General features: G+C 39.0%; 2 protein-coding genes across 20 annotated transcripts in view; both read right to left on the bottom strand.

Moving 5' to 3' along the window:
• Window positions 1-8,284, bottom strand: part of LOC135239072 (cingulin) — a 38,383-nt gene extending 30,099 nt beyond the window's left edge. Inside the window, exon 1 of the mRNA XM_064307472.1 lies at window positions 8,048-8,284. The gene's annotated coding sequence lies outside the window, so the exon portion shown is untranslated. The remainder of the gene's footprint in view (window positions 1-8,047) is intronic.
• A 2,121-nt stretch (window positions 8,285-10,405) lies between these two features.
• The window catches only part of LOC135239741 (transcription factor 4-like), a 170,201-nt gene continuing 158,946 nt past the window's right edge, over window positions 10,406-21,660 (bottom strand). For 15 of the 19 annotated variants that reach the window (XM_064308629.1, XM_064308638.1, XM_064308631.1 and 12 more), the window contains 3 exons: window positions 20,911-21,140; window positions 18,928-19,057; window positions 10,406-15,612 (listed from right to left, as the gene is read on the bottom strand). In XM_064308629.1, coding sequence (XP_064164699.1) covers window positions 15,564-15,612; window positions 18,928-19,057; window positions 20,911-21,140 — 409 coding nt within the window. In that variant the 3' untranslated portion in view covers window positions 10,406-15,563. Of the gene's footprint in view, window positions 15,613-18,906; window positions 19,058-20,910; window positions 21,141-21,660 lie in introns of all 19 variants that reach the window. The other 4 variants (XM_064308634.1, XM_064308636.1, XM_064308644.1 and 1 more) reach the window with 1 other exon arrangement.

Genomic DNA, 21,660 nt, shown 5'->3' with positions numbered 1-21,660 from the left:
CCTTTGACTAAAACTAACAAGATCAGTATTGGTCCAGTATTAAACAAAATAGTCATACACAACGTTGGTTGAGTATGCAACAAAACAGAGTTTGGTTCAGCAGGGCAGATAAAATCGATAAACTCCAAAATATTAACTGCCAGAAATCCTTGTTTTTAATCAAGGCCCAAGTCAGTGAGGATCTTTATTGTTCATTTATGTGAAATTAGGTAAAGAAATATGACATGGACTGATACACATACTGGAATGTATGCAGGTAACAGCAAACTAGCAAACTAATTTAGACTACAAGGAAACTGTACTATGTTGTAGAGGAAAATTCGGTTTATTGGTAAATCATTACAAGTCAGTTGTTGAAGGGAATGGCACTCAACTGGAATATCTGCAGGGCCACTTCAGAGACACACAAAAACTTGGTTGTTAACCTTGTTGTGTACCATTGTACTTTTAGTACAGAAGTTACAGTATTGAATACAATCCACACTGAAAATTAAAAATGAAGTCGTACATCTGCACTAACTTAATCAGAATCCACAATCCATTCAGGGAACAGAGGACAGAATTATCCAGCGAACAAGAACACTCCAATGTTCAAAGGAATTTAACCACATTCTATTTAAAGGTGCAATACCAACAGAATGCCATTACTCAAGTCCATGTTCATATCTACATTAATAAATGCCCAAATGAAGAGATTAACTGTACCGATTCATGAAGGAGAACAGGCACCCAAGCTGGGATGCTTAATCAGGCGAGAACCTTTCCAACACTAAATCCCTCTCGGAATGGGACAGCGGGAAGCCTGACTAATCACAAAAATGTCCTGAGAAGCATGCTCAGATATGTTACTAAACCTCTCTCCACACCAAGCTGTGGTGGATCCTGGTACCCACTGACCCCCGTCTGCCCTGTTAAAAAAAGGACTTTGACCCATGAGGAAATTAATAACAGTTTCAAGCTACATGTTTTAAAAAAAGACGACAAAAGAACAGTCCCCAAAGCTAAAGAAAGGGCCAGGACCATCTGAAATATAGCCACAAGCCATAAAAAAACTAAATTGCACTTTAATGCAAATTTATAGATTCAACAGTTATGTAAAGAATGCGTTGACAGTGAAATGAAGACTGGAGTGTCTGGAATTAAAGACCTTCTGTCATTGTTCACTAATGCATAATGAATCTTTCAGGAGGTGCTCTTTAACTGTGAATGCATTATTTTGGATCTTCCCAATCCCGCACTAAAAACAGCGAAGACTGGGATTACAAAGATGAGTCAAAACAGAAGTGTAGACACATGTAAACAGAACTGCGACACAGCATTTCCTCTGCTCTGGGTTCAGGAACATGGCTGCCATGAGAAGGCTTCCAAGACTGTCTTTTATCGAGCCATTTTTAAAAACGCATTCACAGGTTGTCTGCCGTTCTGGACGCACCCTCTGTTTTGAACATACAGCTCCCCGCGTGGCAAGGTGCCACCACGCTAACAAACGCTAACAAACACAGGCTAGGCAGTCAGGAATATTCTCCACAGAACATAGTCTATAGAACATCCTCCCATAGGCAGGAGGTGGTCTGCAGTATACAGTATCTCTACCTTTCTTCTCGCCACCTTCAGAGGTTGAGCAGCCCTGCAGTCCCCTCCCTCCACCCCCATCTCTCCAAAAAATATAGAATTATGAGCGCCCTTTCTTCAAGGAGAGTTACTGAAGAGCTTCACAGTTTATTCTCTCTGCAGAAACTGTAATCAAGACTATAATGGATAAGCAAAAACTGGAGGGCTGCCAAGTCTTAGAAAAAGTTTAAAATAGACCTTTTTACGGAACCATGCCTAGCAACGCATTTCAAGATGCACGAGTGCGTATAGAATAATATGCAAATGATTAGGCCCAGATGATAGATGAGTGACATCCAAACAAGCAAACATATTTCTTAACTAGGTGATTGCACTGAGCAGTTTAATTAGACAGTTTATTTGCTTTCCCAGAATAAACAGAAGAAAATCTTTAATTGCTTATATATTGCATAATTGCCTAACAGCTCAATACAGGTGTGAAATAAACAGGCTGAGCCCGGCTGAAGCCAAATCAAAGCTAAAAAAGAGAGACATGTACTTTACTGCTGTGCGGGCTGCAATGCGGCACTAATGTGCGTGGAGCGCTCTCACGCGAGAGCCAAAGTCGCTCCAGACCAGTTACTTTGGGCGTCGGCGACAGGCTGATAAACAATGAGAGCGAGGCGTGGCTCACTGCACAAGGTGCTCCGGTAGTTAAAAAAACAGGCAAACAGCTTATTATTAGAGGGGTGGACAATAGCACTCGCAAGCAATCCGAACAATCGCAAATCTGTTGATCCATGTGTTGTTTTCAAGTTAGTCATTTAGGGCAAACTTATAAAACAAATAGATAAACTAGATAAAAATCAAACCAGGCATGGTCTGTCGCTGCTGTATGAACCAGTCTGTAGTGAAGTAACTTTTACTGTAGCAGGGTGAAGAGAAAACGGAATGCGCAAGGGACAGAGACAGGCTCAAACGGCACAGTCCTGCTGATGCCTCTGACACAGGTGTTTATGTAGTATTGTTTGGGATATAATAGGTGCATCTCAATAGGTTTAAACCCTTGGCTGAACCAAAGTTTGACCAAAGTTCTACTTCCTCTCACTTTTGCTTTGGGTCACTGGGATAAAATCACGAGCAACAAATTCGCTTAATGTAAGCAACCAATGACAAAATGATGTTTACAAATGCAGACAGGGGCCCAGAAAGTAGTGTTCAGGTATTTGTGAGCAATCGCAGATTGCAACATCGACACTAGGTCTGCATACATGCATGACCACTTCTGTGCTCTACAAACCTACAATTAGCCGACAGGGGACTTTTGAAATTTAAGCCAAATACCCCTAAAGCATTGCACAACAAGGTTGGGTTTACATGCAAATCTTTACCCCAAGACTTAAGTGAGCCCAGCAGATTATTTTCACAAAGCAGCAAGCCTTAAACGAAAACTGAAAATCAACACGCACTGCTCACTCCTACAAGTTACAAGTCACATTTTACAAATTTCACTTTCACAAATAGTCATCATCCCCAGCAGCAATCAGTCTGGAATACTCAAAATAAGATATATGCAGTATAGCAGTGGCAGCACAATAGAAAGAGGGCAGGGTCAACAGGGTCAACTTCAGCCACAGCCATCATGCGTTCTCACATTCACTGCCACAGACTGTTGTGGTGGCAGGTTCCTTTTCCTGCCTCTTATAAATGCATAAAGCAACCCTTTACAAAGCCTCCGATCTCAAATGATAAGACAGCGAAAGGTCCGACTGTAAACAATCACACAGAGCCAGAAATCAGCTCGACGGAATCACAATCGCATCTATTGCGTGCTTAGCACTGAGTTCCTCTGTAACTATTTTTAGAGAATTAGAATTACATTGCCAAAAAAAGAAATGTTTTGCATGACACGGGTAATAATGAGACATAGCAGAAATTTTCATCAAACATAACTCTGACATCACACTACCCATACGCTATGCAAAGTCATCATGCAGCTTACAGGTTTGTTCTGATCAGACTGGAAATGGAGTGCTATTTTAGCCAGTCAAGTTCTTGACATAGGTGCAGTTTTTCAACACCTCCTAACCGCTAACGTTGAGATTCCACCCCTGACAACACCTTCATTTTCTAAATACTTTCTTTCAATGAAGTATTGTGCTCTTCACCTTTTCACCAGTTGCTCATAGCCTTCTTTGGTCAAAGCCAATTAAAATGCCCGGTTTTCACTCCATTAAAGCGATTTCAGAAAACTGATTTGCTACCAGTATTATAGATAGTTTAATGCCAACAAAATACATTTTACTTCCTGCTATTAAAATACATTAAATTAAGTAAATCAACAGCACATATGCATCTACTGTCTTCATTAATAGATATATTGAATACATTGTATTGTATATCCTCTGAACCCTGTAATTTTTATAACAACTATATAACAAAACAATAACATACAACAAAGAGCAATCTAGCGTACTCAAGTAAATGTGAACAAACGTGGCCTGGTTGCATGCTGATCTGGTAACCTGATCTATGGAAACCATTCTCTTGATTGACACACAAGTAAAGAATTCCATATCAGGGTGGTTTTAGATGCCATGCATGTGTGGTAGATGTTTGTAGACATTCACATTGTTTCCGAGGGTGGAAACTGCATCACTTTCACCATCTCTGATTCAACAGAGCAAAACGAAACATGAAACAACAGTGTGACTGAACCTCAAATTATGAAACGTGTTTTGATCTTGGGTCTTTACTCAGTACTATTAAAACGTTTTTGTTTATTTGCTCATTCCGCAATAATGATTCAACCATTCAGGAAGGAGACATGACTGCCCACCTTATAAGGAACTGTAATGAGACCCATTGTTCCAGCTGAGGATTATAAAGTATTGTCTAGTCAAATACATTTTTGGAGTGAAAAATATACTCGTATTTTTCATGAATCCATTGTCAAAGCCAATATTAAGCTCTGTAGTTGTTAAAAGGATAAAAGGAAAATAAACCAACACAGGTATATTATATCAGTAGCCAAATTATTTGAAATCCCAGAGAAATACTTCTGAAAGTTCATAGAAATGTACAGTAAATGTTCTTATTATCCGTTTTCAAATCCACAAATCCCTTTGGCATTAAAGGGAAAAATGAGGGAGGTTACTTTTGTTTCTCAAAACAGAACAAGAGCTTGCTTACAACAAAATGGAACACTGAACAGTTAAGCTTGTTCTGTGACAGTTTATTTAATTTAAAGCCTTCACAGAGAGTAAAGATTGAATAGGTTTCATCTGACAGCCAAATCTATCCATTCACATTCACAGAAGAAAATAGAGCTGATTTGTACTGTACAATATCCACCACAGAAAAACGAGTTTCTCATTTGTTTTCAATGAATAAATAATTACAGGTCTTTGGTTAAATATGCCGTGAGGCAGTTTTAGACCCAGTATCCAAGATTATAATAAGGAAGATATTATTGTAATTGCGAGTGAGGTACGCTGCTTTAAATGGCTAAAAACACCTCTTAATTTCGCTGAGTTTCTTTCACTGTTGCTGAAAGGCACAATAGGCTCCCTTGAGAAACATTCCTTTTCTTGCAATTATTTTGGGCTGCACCATTAAACAAATCAATGAAAAACTTCTTCTGGGAAATCTGGAGCCAGACATTACATTACATTCGATGATGCTACTGAGAAAGTCACATCCCACCCCCCACCCCCCTGTTGCTCCATTTATGGATGCTCAGTAAGTTCGTGCCTTTGGCATCATGCAGCTTGAGACTCCAGGAACCCAAGAACAAGGCTGCTGGGGGTGGGATTATCACAGCACATACACAGGTACTGAAAATAGCGTGGAGGGACGGGTGTCTGCGTGAGCTCTGTGTAAGCTATGATGTCACACTGAATATTTAGGTGTCACATTGAATATGCCTGTAGAAATGTGTGTGTCTGTAGGCCAATCGTAGAATTTGCAGGAACTGTAAAATACTAAAATATGTTTGTAATAAAATGTTGGTCATGCTGACACTTAATAAGCCATCCTCCTGTGATTCGATGCTAAACAACACAAAAGATATGTCCTATCACCACTTTAAAATGATTACAGATACTAACCATTAAATGGTGTTTACACTATAGATTCCTGAGTTTGTACATTGCACTTTAAACACACCATTACACGGTCGGCCACTGTCGGACAGTGATGGACAGGAATGCTGTTGGTGCACAGTCTGTCTTAAAGTGCTCTCCACTTGAACATTACTTGATGAGTTATGTCTAAGAAACAGACCAGAATGATTAACATTTCTGACAAATATGCTTAGCAACATTCCATAATCACAGATTAAAAATTTGATAAAAGATTGCTGAGAAACTACAGTTTCTTGTATGTGGGCATTTAAAAATAACTTGTCCTCCTATATCTTAACCAATGTTACTTTTATACCACGAATGTTATTGTACAGCAATGTGGGTAGAGTGTTTCTGTGGTAAAGAAACTAGAACCACCAGGCAATTCAACAAACAAAACTCCAAGTCATATTCAAGTTCTGCTGGTTAGCTCAGTCAGTCACATGAACAAAAAGAATGTATGCCATTAAAAAAAAAAAAAAAAAAAACATTTGGAGAAATGCATTTCCACATGAAGATATTCACATCAGGTGTCTTGTCTTGTTCAAGAATGGAATTGCAAAATTGTCAACTTCTATCACAGAACACTTAATCAGAAAATGCCTGTCTAGAAGAAGTAATCTCCATGTAAAGTAAGATCCATGTAAAGATGATTGCCATTAAACTGATTAACTGAATTTATGGATGACCATAAGGATCATGTAAGTCATAACATTGTTTTAGTCCTTTTTATCATAGTGCTGTAATAATTTTGCTAAATTTAGCATGTTTGAACTTTAGAAACTTAAATAGATACCACAAACTATACATTTTCTAAACTGCATCAGCAATTAAAAGAAGAAACATCAGTGCCAACCATCACAGCAGTAAGGAAAATAGGGTTTTCAGAGGGGTTTATATTTTTGCCTTCTCTGTAGCTGAAGTTCAGAGAGTCTGAATGCAATAAGTGGTATTTCTCAGGGAATTCAACGTGTGGCATCTGAGTACAGTTGTCCTGGACACATTAACTGATTTACTAACTGATTTATTCACTGATCGCAATCATGTCATCTATATTACATACCATTTTACACAAACTATTATTTGTGTGAACTGATATGCAATGGTATTTGTATAGAGCTTTTTTACAGAGACACTGTCACAAATATGCTTCACAGTGGAAATACTAAAGAAAATTGGACAAAATTCTTGAATCAGACTTGAATCCCCAAAAAGCACGCAACTGAGGTTTTTCTTTTTTTTTTTAAAACCCAGTGAGAAGAAAAACACTCAAACGGTGAGAAAAAACTCCCCAATAGGAAGAAATCTCAGGAGGAACCTGGCTATAGAGAGCCATGCCCATCCTCAACTGGCCAGACCTGTATAATAGTTGAGCTAACATGAATGGTAGCGCATGTAATGGGGGATCTAGCTGAGCAAATGATAAAATGAGTTGGGCAGGTTACAGTCAGAGGTAATTAATTATCTGGTAAAATAGTATGGGCATTTACTGAAACAAGGCAGAGTACTCTGCTCAGTGGTAGCCTACCACAGAAGTGCCCACCTAACTTTAAAAAAATGTTTTTTTTTTTATTCAAGTGAAAGTGGCTGAAGATGTTGCCTGTACAAACACACAGGTATTTCTTAAAAGGTTTTACCTATGAACTAAAACTCATTTTAGGATGAGGGATGTGAAAATGATAAGAGATATTTTTCTTCAATTTTACACAGCCATCTAGTTTAATATTGTAAATCAATATCAGTTTAAGCAAACAAACATTGCAGGCGATAAGACAAGAAAATTAAGTCATACCGTTTCCTTGAAGTTTTATCAGTTATCACCATAAAAATATAAACAAATATGAAATATAGCACCCTGTCTCTTTAAGGGCCCAGCAACATGCAACAGAACGCAAGCCAGTGGTTATATGAACCTCATGTGTTCGACTACAAAGATTAGCCTATATATTCAAATTGCACGCCACTAAAATGAAAGTAAACAAAAAGAGTAACAGAGTACCTGGAATGACTCTGTGGGGATTGGTGTTTTCAACAAGAAAACCACTCGCGAAATCATTAACATACTTTCAATACAGGAGTGAAAAACATCAAAGCGAACAAACGCTCACGCACGTTCATACCGATTTACTGGCATCTGCGTAGCATCTGTCTTAGAACTCCTGCCGCGCGTCTGTTTTCAAGTTGAAGTTCTTTTATCTAGCTAAATTAAATACTTCAAAACCGCCACGCAGTGTAAGAGTAATGAAAACACACGTCCGGAGGATGACATTTCCATTACATTTGCGTGTTCAACTTTGCGAAACGGTTAAACACATTTTGAGAATTTTACACCTTGGCGAGTTAGACAACAGGTAGAACGTATTCAGACATACCTTTCCTTTCACCTGTCAACGTCCGAGCCGAAGACGAAAATATTTGAGATCCTCGCTTTGCCTTCACAAGATAATAACAGTGGGTGGAGCACCTGTCGATATATACACCGACGGACACACCTGTGCAATGAAATGAGCTCTTTCACTTTATATGGCTCCCGACGAATAGAAAGGAGTTTTATTTTTAAACGAGGTATAGCAGCGACAGGAAATACTATTAGCTACCATGTGTACTGGCTGTATTCCAAGATGGTCAACAATCTCAAGGAAGTTATGCTCTGCCCCCTGACCCCATAGCACAGCAATTGACGTTTTTTCTTACCATGTTTGGTGATTTGGCTGCATTTCAGGAATGCTGCAAGTCCAGGAATGTTTTTAATCCTTTTTTTCCATTAGAAATTTGGTAAATGCATTTTCCGAAGGTTCCTTGGATACCTTGCAACATAGTATATGTGTACATTTTATAAAGAAGAAAGTGTTTCACACGTGAGTGACCTCTATTCACCTAATCATTGCCTTCACACTCTACACCTCTCAAATGCAGGACATAATATAATAGGACCTGATTCATTCTGTAGCTCATACTGAATCCTTCACTTATTTCCTACAGCATACAAAGCATGACCATGGGACTGTAATGGGCTTAACATTAAATACACTCTTATTTTGTTATTTACATGCCATTTAGTCCATACAGTTTGCTGAGTGTCTGGACTTCCATAGTCGAGAGAACAATGTTTTCTTTGAAGCTGAAGTCTACCAAAATAAATAAATAAATTAAATAAGGTGGGGGAGGGGGGGGGGGGGGGGGAAGTAGTTGTCAGAAGTTAACTGCAGTAACCCTGCTGTCTTAGATACATTTCCTCTGGGAATGTGCGAGACCCCCAATAAAGCAGTCATGATGGCTAGGGCCTTATACGTAATACTGTCAGATTTTTTCTATTCAAATACACCATCGACTGTTCCATGGAAACCTGAACTGCCAGATCATGTTGGGGCAGACGGCTCTCTCATACCCTGAAGCAGAGGGACGTGCTGAGCGGGGCGTTGGTTTAGCCGAGGGGAAGGTGCTGTATTTTTTTGTGGTTTTACTGTATTAATGTGCTACGCCTTTTGTATTTTAGCAAGAGCTGTTCTGAAAAAAAAAATGCTTCATTGGATAAATTGAAAATTTTACTTCAATATGTTACACCTACATTTTTCATGTTTTCTCAGTTGAAAAAATGTTTAGGTTTATTCAAATTAATATTAAGATTTTCAGGTGAGAAAGCCTAAAAAAAATAAATAAATAAATAAAATGGGAGTAGGCTATGAAAATAAAATAAAAATGAGGTTTATCCTTTCAAATATTTTTTCGGTGCGATGTGATGTTTAAACCTGTGGTTCTAGACCAGCAGGGAAGGTGGCATTGTTTTCCGTATGCAGTAATTTATGTAAAATCATAGCGCATTCACATACCATACAAACACATACAGCCGCAAGGAGTGGCTCACAATTAAATCTCAGCCGAACTAAATGACAAGTTAGTCTGAGATTTCCACAACACTTACCGGAAACCAATAAAACTTTGGGACATGTTTCCCTTTCCAGGACAACAAGGGAAGATAAAGAACTGGCCAAATTAATTTTTCCACCTTTTCCCCGTTCTACGTAAACATCTACCATCAATCAAATGCGTCATTCAGCACTTTGTAGTCTCTGACTTCATATACTTGGCGAAGAAGCGCCACTGTACAAGCCTGTAGCATCATGAAACTATGAAATCATTTATGAAAAACACCCTGCAGTCAGTATTCATGTATGCACTTTTATTTCAGAGTGAAGCAATGTGTTGACGCTACATGTTGACGTATGTGATCACTCATGGACTATAAGCACTGAAAGAAGTATGACGCTTTCTTCTAAAGTGCGAGTCAAGAAGAAACTGAATCAAAAATATTTTTTTCACGGAATTATGTACCATCCTAGCTTCGCATAGATGATATATGATAATTAACATTCAATACAATTTATTTCTTTTGAAAAAGTGCTGCGACCTGCCTGTCTCACTGTTGTTGATGTCCACGATCCCTGCATCTTCACAGAAAGAAAGTGGAGGATGTGCAAGTTCCTTTGAAATGTTTGCCTTTTTTGTAATGCATCGTATAAAAACATTTTCATCTCAAAGTCCACTAAAATGACAACACTGTCCGAGGATTCCCATCTCTCTGCGTGAGACCATTTTTATCTGAATATCTAAAATATGTAATTCATTGTGGAAATAGTAAACGTGGACACCAGTTTGATGATCACATTTGCTCGTCAGTGTATGCATTTAAATATTCTGGCGGATTAAAAAAGCAAGAGTCCTGTAAGCGCTAGGTTATAAAAATGGCACATTTATTGCTACAGAACGGTCATGTACATGACTTCATTGAATAACTACAGATGAAAAACAACAGGCAATGGCCTACAATGAGCTGGCCTGAAGAGACACTCCAGCACACAACCTGTTTGGACACTTCTACTAATCTGAAAAAGTAATAATAATAACAACAATAATCATCATAACATAAAGTAAAAATACAACAGAAATAAAACAATAATTAAGAAAAAAGTAAAAAAAAAAAAAAAACCAAAACAACAAAAAAACCAAAATAAAAAAACAAAACAAAAACAAACAAAAAAAAAAAAAACACCAAAATACATGAAAAAAAGTTTGAGGCACTCAGCCACACATTGGAAAGAAAGTGTAACTGTTATTTATTTAGTTTAAATCACTGCTGCAGGTACGGATGAGACCACCCACGGCAGGCTGCGGCCCATCACGGAAAACACCGTACAGTTTCGTCTCAGTAACACATGGTAAAATAACATCTTTAAATAGTAAAATAAAGTAACAAACTTTTACTTTGAATGATTCCAAAAATCTACAAAGTGGAATATTCAGAATCTGACGTTTTTATTATTAATTTTTTTCTTATTATTTCTTCAATATTCCTGGTATAAAAGGATTGCCCCTGCAAAAAATAAGCCAAATATATTTTGTTTTAAATTTAGGTTTTTTTTTCTATAATAGGGTGCACTAGTCTATTTCATAGCAAAAGAGCACTAGACAAAGGAAGCTTTATAACAAAAAGCCAGGCACTGATACATGGTAATTCTCTGCTTATTTTTTTTCTTCACTTAATTGCATCACAAGTAACAAGAAGAATGAAAAAGGCCACAGTTCATATATTTTCACCATTACATATGTCTATAATACTCTGAAATGAACATGTTTAAACCAGCACTGCACACAGATGAATTAAAATACATAAGAAAGAAAAATGGCTACCCAAATAAAACAGGTAGGCCTAGAAGCCATGGTGCCTTCTCTTTATTTCTATTATACTTTGCAATTTGTACATATATATTACTTTATATTTTCCAGTCAGTTAGTTGTATACACTTTGTGCTTGTTCATGATTCATTTTGGATGGAGACAGGTGATCAGCTTCCTTTCATTTTTTTCATTTTGTTTGTTCTGCCCATCGCTGCAAATCCTCTAAAGATAAAAATGGGTCTCCCCATTTTCCAGATCTCTCCAATGCCACTTAGGTAATGGAAGGAAAGAACGAACCAAAACCAGGCCAGGGAACAATTAAAACAATGCGGAAGACTGGATTGGAACAAGTTGCATCCCTCACTTGATTGACAATTTACTGGCTTCGAATAAGAACTGTGGTGTAAATCAATAATTTGACAGTTGATGGTGTATGTGGATAAGCATGAAGACATGCATGTGTGGCAGAAAAACAGTCTGTATTGGAGCTCTTGGTGTTATCGTATCATATCTCTCTAACCACACTTGGGCCATAGTTTTTTTTTTGTTTGTTTGTTCCCTACACTGTATTTTACTTCCAAAGTAAAGTAGCACTATCTTTATTCATTTACTTTCCAGCACACAGGTATAGCTCATCATATGCACATCACCAAACATATCAAATCATTTATTTTGACCAGAGTTGCTTTTCAATGTTCATTTTAGCTACAGACATGGCAAATGGAACCCATATTTTCCATCCCCAAACTTTTAAGCATCAATACTGTTAGAGAAATGGAGATGGATCAATTAATATTCTCAAATAATAGCTCACGTGTTTATCTTTGCCATGCCGAGTCAGATTGCAAGTCGAAATCAAAGATCAAAGTGGCTCCCATTACATTGACAGTCGTGGTGACATTGGCAGGACATGTTTTCCTTTTTTCCTTTAGTTTTATTTGGCAGTGGGTGCAAATGATTAATCTTAACCTGTCTTACAACTGTAGCCACTGTTAAAAGGCAAGCCAGGCCCCATGATTGTTCAGTACATAGTCTCTCACATACGCAATCTAAATACTTACAAAACTAGAATCACATGAGCAACTAACTAGTGTGCAGCTAAAACCATTCATATTAAATGCAGATTTTTTCATTCTTTGTGTACTGAAAAATGCTTTGCCAAATTACCAAATATCAGCTGTATTTGTGGTGTGTCTTGTGTTGCCGGAATGCTTGTTTCTGACATATAAAACACAAAAGCAAAAACAAAAATAAAAATAAAATAAAATAAAAGGAACAGACATTTCCCATTGCAAACCCTTTATGGAAATCGGAACCTGGTTTTGCTCCCACTGGAATACATATTAAAATAAGCAAAACCATTGGTTACCATAATCAAAATCACTGCAATATAAGAGTACACAATAATTGTTAAATACTTTGAGGCTCAGGACCTAACCTTTGATTTGAGACAAAAGAAAGCGAGCCAGATGTTGAGACTCTGGTGAAGGAAACAAATGCTGTCATTCGCACAGAAAACCCCAAACTTTGAAACACCTGTTTTTCGTTTTATTGTACTCTGGAAAGACCAACAGAACGGTCTTCTGGACATTCTCCATTCAAATTCTTCAGAATTAGGGGTTGATTGAATGAAATACAAAGCATCTCTTCTGTAGTTCATTATTCCCTTGGATTAAAATTGCATCTTCGCTTCAGAACCATCTGGAATTAACGCAGCAACAAAGTCAGTCAGTTCAGTCACTCAACAAAGTGGGCAGTGCAGCGGTTTTTGTGAGCTGAGTTCTGAGCTTTAAAACACAAATGAATGCCTTTGAGCACTGATTTTGGCACCATGCTACAATGACCAGTGGGATAAAGTGGCAAGAATACAATTGATCCATCCTCATCGCTCGACTGTCAGCAAGTCATCACCCAGCCAAAATCACATGAACCCTTTGTGTTATGACTATTTACATATTTCCTCCAAAAATACAATTAAAAATGGCAATGTAATGAGCATGGAGCATGAGACAAATCTTATATACCTTATTTTGTTCTGTTTTACAACCCCCTCCCCCCAAAAAATGTTCCCAGAAATATAAACATAACATTTAAAAAAAGAATTGATTTTTGAAGCTTTTGACCTCACTACATTTCAATGTGACACATTTTCAACACACACTGAATTATTTTTTTGTCTTTCAACAAAAACTGGTACAACGTAGTTCTAAACACAAAATAACAACAGTCTACATGTAAAAATATAACTTTTACATACACAATTTCAAAATAATGGTAAGTTTGCATTTGTTGCATACAATTTACAAATGTCTGTGTTTCCTTAACAGCTGATTAGCAGTGAGTGGAGCAGATGGAACTCCGGTCCCTTTTGTCCTGTGGCGGATGCCGTACGATGTGATGTCATGGCACATCAAGGGTCATTAAAAGCCATGTCTCTTGAAAAGTAACACTGGAGTGCCTTTTGTGTTTCTGCCAGGCCTTGAGAAAATAATTCTTCCCTCAAACAATCTCTCCTTTGAAAATGGCACCATCCTTATATATCGTATATATTTATACATTTATATATATTGATTTTCTTATATATTCTTTTCCAGTTTCAGTGCCTTGTGTTGATTGGATAAGTTAAACCACGTAAAAAGCTCGCTGTTGCATCTCCCGCAGCGGTCCGTGGTTCGGGTTTTTGACAGAGAAACCAGAACAGACAAAGAATAAGAGAAACATACAAAAGAGAAAAAAATCCGCTTTACACATACAACCACACACTTGTACTGAAGACTACAGTGGCTCACGGAAAAGCCAATATTCATAAAAAGCCGATAGCTATAATACAACGCTCAGTAACGGACATGTTGCTCGCTATGGAAACAGGCTGCAACTTTTGAGGGCAAAGGGGAAGGGGGCAGGGTGGGGGCGAAACTTACTCAAAACAGGATCGTTCAGTGACACGCCTTCTAATTACATATAAGCATACAGTACATTAAATACAGTTTATCCAAAAAATACTTTTTTTTCCTTTTTACTTTTTTTAAATTCCAGGCCATAAAAAACCTGACTGCATAGACCTAATGACTAACGATTCCCTAAGCTTGCATCCTAAAAAGTTCCAATAATGTCCTCCGCACATTTTTAATGATATGAACTCTAAAAGGCACATTGGTACAAGTGTAGCATGTTGAAATTGCATCTCTGGGGATTGAGGGCAGGGTTTTAGGGGCAAAGAGAGGGCGGGGTTTAAGGACAGAAAGGGGGGGTGGGGGGTGGGGTTGGGTGACAGGACCTGGGTAAGACCGAAAAAGCAAAGTGATGGACGGCTAGGTCTCAGCTGCATTTTATCAGTGGCGTGGGCGTGGCGTGGCGTGATCGCTAGGGGAAAATGTGGCGTCTGCGCGATCAGCGACGCCCGCGTTTCCGCCACCGCCGCCCGACTAGCCGAACTGCGTCTGCCCGCCTCTCAGCTTGAGCCTGTCCCCTTCCTAGCCACTCGGCGTCCTCCTGACTGAAACTGGCTTCCATGCCATCGCTGCCGGCCTCCCCTATGGCTGAAAAGACTCGGCTGCTCTGCCCCCCCAAAAGGTACGCCCAGTAAAATCAACTCTGGGACATCTGCTGGTTTAAATTTGCTAACGGGGCAACAGCGCTTCTCTTCTCCAATACACAGCCACACTAACCAACTATGAACCCCAACAAAATGTTATCTTAAAATCGTCTGTTCTGTTTAGAAGTACACTTTTTCATTATTGCAAGGTTTACAATTTCATGAAAGTCGAAATCATCCTTTTTTTTTTTTAAATCCCCCTCCCCTGAAGACCTACAGGTTGATTACATATACTGTGTATATATAGTTTTATTCATTTATACTTCCAAGAGGAGTTCAGGCACGACTGCAAGTGTTCCACAGTGTGGAGAAGATTGCCACTCAATAGGGCTGCTCTTAACAGCTCTGCATCGTTTTTACAACATTCCTAATGATATGTTTGGAGAGTCGTCCATCAAGTTGCACATTTTTTCTTTCTTTTTTTTTTACGGGAATGCAGGAAAAAAAGGGTTAAAAAACTCTTGTGTCTGTTCCTTTAGCCACTGTACATCTGCAGTTACATCTACACAAGAAAGGGAGGGGGAGGAGATAAAATGGGTCAAATGGTTGGTTGATTGATTGATTGATTAATTGATTGATTGATTGTTTGATTGGTTTGTGGGGAAAGGATAACGTTGTCAAAGGAAGTGGTCGCTCATCATTTTGATGAACTCTGGCAACTTGGACCTGAGGAGGAAAACATGAGGAATGTCAGTGTTGCACTTCCAATCTCCATGGAAACACGGGCATGCAGCTATTACTACAACAACAATCAGAAACATGAAAGTGCGGATCAGAAACTCAGAGGCAATTACTGAATCAGCTCGCACAACAGGGTTAACAGCTAAAACATTCAGTCTTGTTCTGCCACTAAATGAGGAAGTTGACTTCAGAACACACAAGACCCTGGGAGAAAACTTTCAGACTGTCAACTCAAAGAGGTGTAATTATAGTGTAGAGAAAGACAGTAGCTTTGTAGATGCCTACTAGCAGCCAATTGTGACAGGTTAACTTTTTTTTTCCTTTGTGGTGATACTTTGCTCAATTCATGTAATTTTGTAATCGTGTAAACTATTCCAAAATATGACTGTGTGCGGAAACACCCTTAAAATTTAAGCAGCCAATCTAAAAGCCCTAATTGTTATACCCTAGAAGTGTTATGGGGTGTTCACATTTCACTGCTGTCTTCTTGTTGTAATGATACTCTTTTTTAATAGCAGATATATATTTTTATTTATTTTATGAGCCCAAAAGCAATTGCCAGTTGAATTGGAATGAGGTCATTGCCATGGGTTTCTTTGCCTGAAGAAGAAGCTGAAATGCATTGCCTTTAGTAATAGTGCTTTATTGATATAAAATTGCTCTTTTGACTTTTATTGGTATTTTAATGTTTTGTTTTCTCTGAGTGCACTTACGTTAAATGCAACTATCACAGTAGGGGGAAAACTGCACCACTAAAAAGAAATAAAAGATCACCCGCCTTATATTGATATTGCGGTTTCCTTGCACATAATTGAAGACGCAGTGTCGTTAACGATGACTAGAGGAGAAGGGGGGCAGTAACAGGCCACGGTATTGAGCTGATAGCTCCACTAGAAAACTGCCCTGAAGTCAAGCAGTTTCCTGACTGTAAACCGTGGTTTGATGTTCACATATTCAGCAATAATTGTACTCTTTGGGATTTAGAGAAATAATTGTAAGACCTGATTCGGCAGCACATTATTGCTGTTCTATGTGACTCCGTATAAGGGCAGAGATGTAAAGACCAACTGTAAACAGTGTATATTTATAAGAGATACACACTCAGTGTTGTAACAGATATATTCTTAACATAATTAAAGATGGCACACATGTATAAAAATGTTGAGTGCAGAGCTTCTATAAAAACAATTTAGAAGAAAGCAGGAGGCCAATACAAAAGTGCAAATGATATCCTGAGCATTAGACCTTTTTCCAGGCCCATTACCAGTAGGAACAATGACTGCACCTACAGCAATAACTGCATTATACAATTACAAATATCATTTAAATTAAAATGAGTAAAAAAACAGTTTAGACTAGTATGGTAACTCTAAAAAAACGTTATATGGCTAATTGTGATTATAGTGATTTTTAGAGCACATCTTCAGCAATCAAACATTTCTAACCAATCACAGGTGTGCACTGTCTGTACCCGTGGGAAGTGTGTGGATGACGATATAATTCCCCTCTCTGGTGTAAACACTAGTGAACAACGTAAGGTTTATCCTTAAGTTTTATTGCTATTATACCCTGTGAAAACAGGCCTTCAGACATTTCATAAAGGTGTGGAGGATGGAATAAGCTGGTTATATTGGGTGATAACACAGCATAATTCAGTATATTTAGTTGCCATCAACGATATTGGAAGTAGTTTTCTCAAATATAGCTGTGTAGAGCTGTGCTGTATAGTGTTTTTTCCAGGCACAGAAAAATAATGGTGAAACTAATTAATTATTAAGAAGCATTTTATAAGATAACTTCAGGCATGTTGCAAGTGAAACTAACAGAAACAAGGTTCATTTTTTGTCTAAGACACCATAAGCCTAAATCATGCATGTGACACAAACCTTATTCTACATGCTGAATCAGTGACTGTGAACTTGCCTTGGCAATGCAGTAAATAAAAAATTTAAAGAAACAGTTCAACCTACAATTAGATGCTAGTCATTCAAATTCTTACCTCAAGAAATGTCTTTTGAAGTTAACTAGCACATGCAGCTCTGTAACCACTCGATCTTGTTAGCAGGTCTCTCATCAGAACAAGATCTAAGAGGCTATATCATAATGGATATGGTTGTAACTGCACATAGATATTTTAAAGTATAACTTCTGCTAAATCTTCTGTGTTCATGGACTTAAATTGATTCTGAACTGAGGCCTTGTGAAACCTTTTTGATGGACTAATCAAATCAGAAATAATGCATTGCACAGAGCTGCCCGTCTGACCAAAGATACTTCTAGACGTACAAAAATGAATGATCGACATTAAATTTTGCAGTGAACGATCTCATAAAGTCAAAAAAGTCATTGCTTTCTATATTATTGAATGTTCATGGTTGAGACTACAGTACTGACTACTCTATTATCATTATTGTTTATTGGTCAAATGTATGGCTAAATGGCTTCTTTTTAATAATACACAAAACAATAAGATATTTAAACTCGTAAAATACTGTTTAAATTTTTCTTGTCTGTGTTTTCTTTCATTTAGACTTGAATGTTGATGTATCACATGAAATTTGGAAGCTACAGATATGTTTTATATTGTATTGAGATCCCATGGTGCGCTGATGTATCGCAACGTCTCTGAATTTCTGTCAGTCACCTTTGACCTTTTCACACTGAATATACCATAGGAAGAGGTCCTCACATATACAGGAAGGTGAAATGGCAGAACTTTCTCAAAAGCATAACATGAACCTAGAAAAGGGCATTATCTAAGCAATTACAATAGGGGCAGAAACAGCAAGAAAACAACCTACAAGCGTGCTAAAACAATAAAAACCTCTCACACACACACGACAAAAGCACACTTACTGCCAATCTGTTGTTAAAATGTACCCGGTGTTTAAAACAATCACAAGCTGATTGTTCCCTCCCTGCCGTCTACAGAGGACTCCTCAAAGCACCCTGCCCGCCCGATTGGTTCACCGTGTTACGGAGGGACGGGCAGCAGCCTTCCAGGAATCAGAATATTCTCTGATGATTTCACTAGTTTGCCCGGTGAATCAATTGTGCTGTGTACTATTCGTACAGGAAGCAGCCATGCCAACCAATAGCACAATGCAAAACGAGACTATGAATCTCTGCGTGCAATTTATATCCTTTTTTTTTTTAATTCAAGGAATAAGGATGCTTTTTAAAAACCAAATTAGTTTTTTTTTTTTTTGTTGTTTGGTAAATATCTATTGGCGGTACACATGTGAAACAGCAGATTAGTTTAAAGTGAAATATTCTGACCATTTATGGGTTTCTTTTTACATTTGTCCCATTGGATTGCCGTCGCCCATGCTGTGGTGTGATCCGGCCAGGGACAGGGGTGGCCCGTCCGTCGACACCTTCTCCTCCTCCCGTCGCTTTAGGCAGGCGGCCTTGGGGTTCAGGTTCCTCTCTGAAACGGACAGTCGGTTGGCTTTTTAAATATAACCGTCCTTTATCAGACCCGGAAGACCCTGAGTACACACTATCAAGTGTGCTCACGGACCAAGATGCACAGTGCAGTTTGCACTGACTTTAGAGTGTGGGGCTCTGCCATTTTAACAGGAATGATGTTAGTGAGTATGAGGCCAAGTTTGTCATGGCTTTGAAAGGACATAAAAAATGGAGCTCGAAGCTCATTTTCTAGTGTGATACTGTTTTAACTCCGCCTTGGCTGGCCAGTCATGCCTTACAAGTCCCAGCTTGGCAGAAAGTCTTTCAACACCACTGTAATTCATTTCAGCAAGACGTCATGCGGGATCAGAAGGAATCGTACGTCAGCGCAAGACTGAACAATGTGTTCCCTGGTAATACGGTTATTTTTTAGTGAGAAACATTTGTTTTTCTTCCCTAGTAGGATTATGCTGCGAAAACCAGAATTACTGAAGAGCAACATTTTTCACAACTTGTCTTACCACAGGGAAGACTTCAGATGCCTAGTTCTCATGAAAATGAACAGTGAACTTACAACCAGTACTGAGACATATGATAGAATGCAAAAAAAAGGATCTTGTGCTAACAGTAAATAGGAACCGTGGGAAAGATTTTGCCACTATATTAAACTTTTTCCGTCAACATTATTTTAAGGTAAATATTTAAGCAATGGTAAAACAACACATTCTAGTTCTTCAGCTGTCACTGCCACCCAGTGGGCTAAAGATGACTCTACAGTGGCACATGACATCATTAATAAGTATGTTTACTGCTGTGACAAAGTCCCTACATAATGTGAAGAGCTGACTCAAATACACCATTGTAACGTTATATCCTCTCCAATTTTCAGCTTGATGCTGTTAGACGGACATTTGCTTAATACTCTCCAGTCACAGTATACAAAACACTGCAGTCCTAACTCTGAAACTCGAGAAAGCCACAAGCAATGATGCGGCACCCTGTCAACAATTTGCAATCACCAGCTATTTCCGTTCTCAGACATTTTCATTTAATGGCAGACTCTCTACATCATCCCATTTGCTGAGAATGTTAGGTTCAAAAGAGCCATAGATACCAATACATGAGCACAGGTAATGAGGTTTAAAGTATCCGTAAGCAAGCCTGCAACAACCTGTCAAGCAGTTATTTTTTCACTCATTTTCTAAACTAGATTTCAGCTCGACAAAAGGAAAGGCATGGATAATTATTCAGAATACATTCAGACAGACGGATTTGACATAACATGCAGGCAGTACTAGGAGTAACATATGCTGTTATTGATGCTGAATGGAGGTGCTATGCTGCTAGTGACTTTTCACATGCAGCATTAGAAATGAAATAATCTCATGTTTTTTATATTCAGCTGTTACAATAGCGAGCATTCTCGGGTACTCTATGCCAATGTGATGGAGGACTTCTGTGTCAGGTATAAAGCAGTAATAAAATTCCTTTGTCAGCTGCGGTCTTTCGTCAAGGAGCAGCAGTCATATTTATTCACAAGGCATTCAGATATGAAGATGCTACAGGATATGCTATCAAAAGGTCTTACAAGGTCTATTACAGGACCGTACTGTGAGATGTGACACAGCGAGGTGTTATGGAACGCGTTACTGAAAAGTGCTACCTTGTGCGTTACAGAGATATGCTGCTAGACCAGTTATAGACTGGTGTTTTGGGGCGTGTTGCAGAAAGTCTTCACGGGACATTATCATGGAGAGGTGCCACAGGGCGTGTTACAGAGAGACGCTGCAGGACGCGCCGGAGACAGGAGCCACGGGCGGAGCTACGGAACCCGTTACGGAAGCCGTTACGGGCGGCGGCTGGGACACTGACCTCGGACCTGCTGCTCCAGGCTGAGGATGACGGCCACGGCCTGGTGCAGGATCAGCAGCTTGGTCTGCGGCTTGTCGCTCTTCAGGTGCAGCTGCACCATGCGGCCCAGCTCCTTGAAGGCCTCGTTGATGTCGCGAACGCGCAGCCGCTCCCGGGCGTTGTTGGCCATCCTGCGCTCCTTCTCCCGCTCGATCTTCTGCTCCGGGGACAGGTCCTCGTCGTCGTTATTGCTGTGGGACGCACACCCGGTCGTGCGGGGGAGGGGGGAAAGAGGGGCCGACACCATGCGGTCAGGGTCATTGCGCAAAAAGAGGCGTGTCTGCGCACCAACAGCCTCTTACATTACATCTGCATTTAGCAGACGCTCTTATCCAGAGCGACTTACACAAGTTTTATATAGCATTTTTTACATTGTATCCATTTATACAGCTGGATATATACTGAAGCAATGCAAGTTAAGTACCTTGCTCAAGGGTACAAACGACAGCTCCCTGCCCAGGAATCGAACCTATGACCTTTTGGTTACAAGCCCAGTTGCTTACCCACTGTGCTACACCGCTGCCCACTGTGCTTCTTTCTGCCTTTAACTCTATGATCACACATAAGCAAACCGACTAAACTAACCAGTCAACCAGACCCTGAGCTATACTGTTAGCAAATTAGCAATGACGCAAAGGTTTGCGGTTGGTCCTTCGTACTGTTTTAATTTGTTACGTCGATAATAAATCGGATGGACTGTCAGCCAATTGT

This window comes from Anguilla rostrata, chromosome 14 (genome assembly GCF_018555375.3).
Source record: "Anguilla rostrata isolate EN2019 chromosome 14, ASM1855537v3, whole genome shotgun sequence".
In the NCBI taxonomy this organism is placed as follows: domain Eukaryota; kingdom Metazoa; phylum Chordata; class Actinopteri; order Anguilliformes; family Anguillidae; genus Anguilla; species Anguilla rostrata.
This window is presented reverse-complemented; position numbering and strand designations above follow the sequence as displayed.